Here is a 7,106-nt window from a genome sequence, read left to right as displayed (position 1 = left end):
GTGACGATAGCAGCATGTCTTTTAAGGGCCATTAGAGGGTAATTAATCAATAATAATTACTTTTGATCAATAATTTAATGATATGGAAAAGGAATATATGCATAAACAAATCATAACGGATGAGGAAAGAAGAAAAATGGGGAGTTGGATACAGCAAGGCATGTAGATTTGGACCCCATTAAAAAGTATTATGTATATATAGAAAGTATGTGGAATTATAATCAAAGTCGATTGTATTTCATTGGAAATTCCCCTTTCTACTTCTTTCCTGCCCCACCTGCAACCTTTTTTGTTTTTGTTTTCAACCCTTTGATTGTTAAGCTAAGTATCAGTAGATGCCAAATAAAAGAAGGGTTTTTTTCCTGTTTTGTTTAAAATAAACAGTGATCATCATAAGTTTCTTGTTTAGGGTATCTTTGTTGGGGAATCTAAGGTGAGTTGTCCATCGAAATCTAGTAAGTTTTTCAAAGAAGAAAAGCTTCATGTTGTTTGATGTGATTGGTTTCAGTCCATAAATATATTTTGTCAACCAACGGCTCCTTTGTCTCCTCTTTTTCCAGTGTATTTTCATCTCTCCAGTGGGGTTTAGCCTGTGTGCTCCATGTCTGAATCAGGGTTGAACAAGATGGCATTTGAAACCAATACCAATGGTATGAGGTTTGGTCATGGTGGCGACACAACTTACACCAAGATCTTCGTCGGAGGTTTAGCTTGGGAAACTAAAAGAGATACCTTGAAACGTTATTTTGAGCAGTTCGGCGAGATCATTGAAGCTGTTGTTATCAACGATAAAGTCAGCGGAAAATCTAAAGGCTATGGCTTTGTAAGCCCCTTCTCTATCTCTTTCTCCTCTTTTTTGTTTTCGTTTTTGAAATTTTCAACTTATGGCATGTTGCAGGTAACGTATAAGGATTCTGATTCAGCGTTCAGGGCTTGTTATAATCCGTTTCCTGTGATTGATGGAAGAAGAGCAAACTGTAATCTCGCAGCTTTTGGCGCTCACAAGAATAGTCCTACTTCAGCCTCTCAGTCTCACCATGGTATTTGTTAATTTTCAACAGATGATTGCTTCTGCATATGTGTGTGTGTTTATATATATTGCTTGTTAAGTTTTACATTTGATTGGTAAAAAAGATGTTACAGTGATGGAGAAATTTAGCCCTCCACCACCTCAAGTGATGGCCCCTTCAACGACCGGCACTCCGGCATTTTACCGTCAGCTCATCCCGCAGTACGCATTTCCTTACGGGTTAGATCCAATTCTCAGCAAACCATGCATGATTTACTAGAGTTTTGATTTTCTGAGTGCTTTTCCTTTTAACATTCAGGTATCCTGGTTACTCCCACATGTATCCACTGGTTAGTCTCTCTTATTAAAATCTGTGGGGTTCAACTGAAATCTATACGAAATGCTTGGTGTTTGTGTTTAATCATTAATTAGTGATTTTGCAGAACTATTACAATGTATATGGAGGGCAACAGCTGCCATCCCATTACACAACTGGGACATCTGGAGTCCACCTAAGTTACTTCCCCATGTATCCTCCCCAGTATCCCAAACACCGAGCATTTGTGACCTTAACGCTTTCACCGGCATCCTCTCCGCCATTGGTCACAGCCACCGGTTGAGTTATCTACAATTTTTATTTGCATCAATATACATAGTGGTTGATATAATGTCTGATGGTAAAAACTGGGTTTACAAATGCAATACAGGTGCAGCAGTTGAAGAAGTCACCGGAGCTGCCTCTGCACAAAGTTCATCAGTGTAATGCCAATTACTCTCTAAAAGCAGAAAAGAGAAGGAAAGGGATTTTACATTTTATTTTTTTTATATAAAAAAATCATACTTCTAATATGAGGAACATTCAAGACATAATGATAGAAAATAGATAGTCGAAGCCATTATTAGGTTTGGTATTTAGATATATTCTTTTGTTTTTGTGAAATAAAAAGAGACTGGGCCTTTGAATAACAGAGAAGGTAGTTGAATCAACTGGACTATATATTATTATATAACTAGTTGCTTTAGTGGGAAGATATATTATATCCCTTAAACCAAGTCAAAGTTCGAATCTTAGTATTTACAAATGGAGCAAACTAAATTGAGAGAGTTACCCTTGCCATTCTAGTACCCTATCCAAACTAAATCACAAATGAATTCATCGTAGGAAATTTTATTATGTAAAAGGCAATAGTAGGTGTGAAAGGCAAAGTTTTGTGTTGCTTAGCTTGTGAGTTCATCTTCCAGTCATGGAGTCCTTGTCTGGCTGTCGTATGTATAAAGACAAGAAAAAGTATGCCCAATTCTCAATTTTTTAAGGTAAACTACACGTTTAACACCTATTATTGATACTTTTTCAATGATAATGTGACATTAATTTATGGTAACATGTCAACATTACTATTAACTTTCTAACGATTGGTGATCAAAATAAAACTACAACTAAACGGTAGATATAATTTTGAAAAAAATAATAGGTGAATCACCAAAACGGAACAAAAGTGATAATTGAGATACTAAACGTGTAGTTTACCCTTTTTTTATTAAACAACCGGGGTTAACGAAGTATGTGGAACAGCCCAGACTAATGCACTACTGCATATTTGATTATCAAGTTATTTACTTCAAATATTTTCCATTCAACACTGAATCAGGAAAATGCACTACTTCATAATGTATATCCGCATCTGAAATTGCGATCATCGGATCCAAGATATATCAATAAAGTCTTATCGGTCGTTATATGTACCCCGAGCACCCCGAGCAATCTATCTTTGTGTGCATTGTCATATGCTACAACATAAAATTAACATTCATCTCCTCAAAATCACATCCAACTCTACAGGCTAAACAAAATAGTTGCAACTAACCCATATGAGTGATAAAGATGCCAAGACGCAGCATCAAGACATAACATTAATACCAGAAGTACCTCGGACTATACTGCTGTCTTTGTATGTATGCAAGGGTGATTCACATCATTGCAGGGTAAAGCGTACAGGGTCGATCAGGCGTCTTTGATGGGCTTACCCTGTAAATGAAACATCCAAATATGAGCACATACGATTAGGAAAGAATTTGAATTTCACAACCAAAATGAAGAATGTAAAACATTAGCTTGAACAAAAAAGGCCTACAGACAAACCTTATGGGCAGTGATCCCAGAACTGCACCACTGCAGTTGAGGATTGCGATAGCACTTTCAGCCTGCAGTGAGGAAAAATAAAGCATAAAGATCATCCTTGTATGTAAAATCGAATCAAATTTACTAGTTCACAAATGAAGACAACAGAATGAGACAGTCCAGCCAACAAAGTTTCAGCAGTAATTCAATAGCAATCACGAGGAAAATTCACAGAATATATTTCTCCATCCAAAACTACAAAATGTCAAATTTCCATTTTTTGAGAAATGTTTGTGGGAATTATTCCCATGAAACAGCTACAAAAATTTTGGGGGCTAATGACGCCAAAAGCTTCGGTTAATAATGGGATGGATTGGTTAGGGTAGCACATAGCTTAGAGCTTCAAGCACAGTTTAACTATGGTACTCTAAATATGCAGCAAACATGAAACAACAGTCAGAAATCACCAAGCAGATTAAATCAAATACAAAATCAAGCTACTATGACCTTATTCACACTTTGGTCACCAAGTTCTAGTTAGAACAGTTCCAAATAACCAAAGTCAAAAAGGAAAGTGAGTTAACTTGTGTTCTAACAGCAACAGATAATAACATCTTGTACAAGTAGTTCAACTCCTTGGGTAAAAATAAAACATACCAATGAATGAGTATGATGCAATTAATGGCTGCCTAATTTATACGACACTAGACAACTTTATAGGTTGATGTTTCCGGCATTAAAGACAAAAGGTTTTATGGAGAGGCGCTCTTATCACGAAACAAAAGAAGTACAATGTCGTGATTGCATCCTCTGACTAGGTTTGTCAACAATTACCTTCCAACAACACTACATATAGTCATTAAGATTCAAGTGAGCTGCAGCACACATTCCCTCCTTGGTCCTAGGTAGAACTCATAATAGTTTATGAAAGCTGGACGAATCGAGGCCTACTAAATGCAGAAAACATTTATCGGTAAGACAAAAAAACCCTCATTTCCCTCAGTCAACTGCAGATAAGGGAAGGTTTCATTGACTAGGTTCATTGTCCTTCACCACACACTTCAACACAAATTACGGGCACAAACTCCTCATTTTTGAACTCATACAATCAACAATTCACGGACCAGCATGCAATAAAATAGATGCTTAAATATCTTCACCACAGTCAGTCTTGAAGACTCTGAAAGTGAAAGGTGTCAATGGGAAGATCTGAATGACTTGTAGAAATTATACCTTTTACACTACAATTCTCCTAAATCAACTTGCGCAGTCATTGGCAATTTATTCCCTACATAGTTTACATCCCCCAAACCAATTAAAGTAACACAATCAAGAATCAAGAAAAACAGAGATGTGATGAAACCAAAAAAGAAGAAAATAAACGGGATCTCTCCTAAAGAGTTTGACCAATTCAATTCATCCACTAAATACTTCAGCTCAATGAACCCCATGGAGAAATGGTTAAGGCTTGGAATACCAGAGAAAGCATGTGTGCTAACTTACCAATGTAAAGAAGTGGCTATACCATGTTGCAAGGGGATAAGGCCATGTTATTTTCCATCTTTAGAATTACTAAGCTTTTAAGTTTTTTTTTTTTAAATGGAAATGTATGATGACAAAAGCACCTACACTTAGCTATGGGTAGTAACAGAACAGCCTAATTCATCATGTGAAACTAAAGCTTTAAGGGCATAAGCCGCGACATTATGCTGAATGCTCACAACTAGTGAAAGAACGTTACAGGTAATTTAACCTGATGCCATAAAAATAGATGTTGCAACAGTTTTGGTAAATAAAGATAGAAAGAGGGTAACTACCATTTCGAACTCAACAAAACCAATACGAGTTGAATGATGATAGTCTCCCAATAGCCTCAAGCGTTTAACCTACCATAAAGCAAGCATGTTTGGTATGAAATCATCAAATATGTTAAATATAAGACAAGCAGCAGGCGGGTCACATGAAACTATTGACCTCCCCACAAACTGATCCTAAGAAAAGCTTGATGTCGGCCTGAGTAATCTGTATAAATTGAACAAATAAGACAAGAATTACTTCTCTGCTTGCTAATCACTGTATCACACAGGCATTCAAGATAAATAATGGACGAGATGAATTACCTTATTGTCTATGTTTGTACAGTAAATGGTCCTTGTGCGCATTTCACGCTCATCCATTATGTATATGCTTTACCCTGGGTAAAAGGTGCAATTGCAGTCTTGGAAGGCAGCACTTTTAGAGGATAATAACCAAGCATGGTTCCAGACAAATTCAAAGAAGCCCTTGCATCCTCTACAAGAACATCGATAGTCAATGCTATAAATTGAGGGCAGATATCAGCGCTGACATAATGCAACAGACTTCCATAATACCTTCTTTATAGAACTCGACAAAAGCAAAGCCGAGAACAGAATTAGGATCACCGCATATACGACAATCAACAACCTTTTCACCAAAATAACAGGAAGTTATTTTAGAGGCATAATCACCAGTACCAAGTTGGATATACAGAAATTTATTTATTAAGCGCGGGAAAGAAACAAGTACCGGTCCACAACTAAGAAAGAGATCCGCAAGAAGCTCCTTGGTAACCTATTCGATAGACATAATTAATCAGTAAGATATTACCGTATTAGGACATAAACAGAGTAAAACCGAGACAAAAACTAAAGTGTGAAGATATGTCACCTGTAGATTAATATCAGATACATAAACGGTCTTTCTAATTGAATCCTCTCGCTGGGCAATGCTCTTTCTATTGTTCAACCTTCTCTTCCCTTGGTTATAGTGATCTATTTTCTAAGAATGGAAGGAGAAAATAAAAAAAAATGTTTCTAAAGGAAAATAAATTTTATTTTGTTAATTGTAACAGAAAATAGCATACCCTTCTATTAGTATATCCATTGGCGTTGCCAGAATTAGAGTGCAACACAAAATTGTCAGTACTATATCCAAACCCATTTTCCAAGAAGTGATTACCTTGATTTTGGTGTTGATCATGCTCTTTACGACAATGATGATGATTGGCAAGGGAAGGCGATACAAATTCCTCAACCATGGGGTTAAGCTTACATAAAATCTCAACCAAATCACTCATCTCGTTCTTAGTAATCACATTCACATCAATACCCCCATTTTCCACTTTGCTAAACCCGTTAAGCCTACCAGTCTTCGTCACCATCTGTTGTCGATTCTTTTCATTAAACCCGTTGATGTTGGTGGTTGGTGTTGGATTTTCTTGTTCAAAGTTGGCTTCTTTAGTAGTCATAGCATCAGTCATGGTATTTTATTCTCAGAATCCTCTGTAAACAAACCAAAAATCAATCTTTACTGTTATGCCTTGTGTAATGATACAAAAAAATCCGATACCCATAATTTTTTTTCTTTTAAAAAAATATATAGTTGTTGTATTTGTTAGAAGAGCAACATACCTCCATCATCTAAATGGTTTCCATCGTTGAATATTAAGAAATTTTTGAAGAAAAGAACAAAGAACCAGATTGCAACTGGATGGAACATACGGATAAAGCAGACAACAAACCCTTCATTTTTTCCTGGGTATTATTACATAAATCATCACTTATCTATCATCTCACTTTTATTTTAATCATTCAAGTTTAAAAATTTTCAATTTGATAATATAACTTTTTCTATCACTTCTCGGTTAATTACTAACAAAGATAACATGACATTTTAAATTAATTTTTTTCCACTTTGATTTTTCAACTTTTTAATTTTCATATATTTTAAATGATACGTGTAATTCTCATATATTTTCTTCGAGTCACTGATGAAGTGATACGTGTAAGTATTGCTCTTATGATCCTTTGGAAGCGGTAGTTTTAAAGGTTTTGAGACGTAAAACTCTCAATGGATTCGAATTAGCAACGGTAAGGACCATAAATGAAAAAATAAATAAAGGACAAAGAGTCTTTTAAATTTGGGTAAACTACACGTTTAACATCTAAGCTATTAGTT

The 7,106-nt window shown here is 35.8% G+C and overlaps 1 protein-coding gene and 1 pseudogene across 1 annotated transcript; one reads left to right on the top strand and one right to left on the bottom strand.

Moving 5' to 3' along the window:
* The first annotated feature begins 261 nt into the window (after positions 1 to 261).
* Positions 262 to 1,954, top strand: LOC120160080 (RNA-binding protein 38-like). The gene is made up of 7 exons (XM_039170528.1): positions 262 to 433; positions 561 to 823; positions 899 to 1,040; positions 1,135 to 1,249; positions 1,329 to 1,359; positions 1,453 to 1,624; positions 1,717 to 1,954. The coding sequence occupies exons 2-7, from the start codon at positions 602 to 604 to the stop codon at positions 1,770 to 1,772; spliced, it is 738 nt and encodes a 245-aa protein (XP_039026459.1). The 5' UTR covers positions 262 to 433; positions 561 to 601; the 3' UTR covers positions 1,773 to 1,954.
* LOC120160079 lies at positions 1,581 to 6,629 on the bottom strand (annotated as a pseudogene).
* Between the last annotated feature and the right edge of the window lie 477 nt (positions 6,630 to 7,106).

The sequence above is a fragment of the Hibiscus syriacus genome, unplaced genomic scaffold, assembly GCF_006381635.1.
Source record: "Hibiscus syriacus cultivar Baekdansim isolate YM2019G1 unplaced genomic scaffold, ASM638163v2 tig00111390_pilon, whole genome shotgun sequence".
NCBI lineage: Eukaryota > Viridiplantae > Streptophyta > Magnoliopsida > Malvales > Malvaceae > Hibiscus > Hibiscus syriacus.
The sequence above is the reverse complement of the archived record's forward strand: the minus strand, read 5'-3'. Positions and strand labels throughout refer to the sequence as shown.

Excerpts from the sequence above, each read along its gene's own strand:
- LOC120160080 (XM_039170528.1), top strand. The coding sequence starts at position 602 with ATGTCTGAATCAGGGTTGAACAAGATGGCATTTGAAACCAATACCAAT. Across the intron at positions 1,250-1,328 it reads CAGTACGCATTTCCTTACGG|GTATCCTGGTTACTCCCACA; the intron begins GTTAGATCCAAT and ends TTTAACATTCAG. Across the intron at positions 1,625-1,716 it reads GCCATTGGTCACAGCCACCG|GTGCAGCAGTTGAAGAAGTC; the intron begins GTTGAGTTATCT and ends AATGCAATACAG.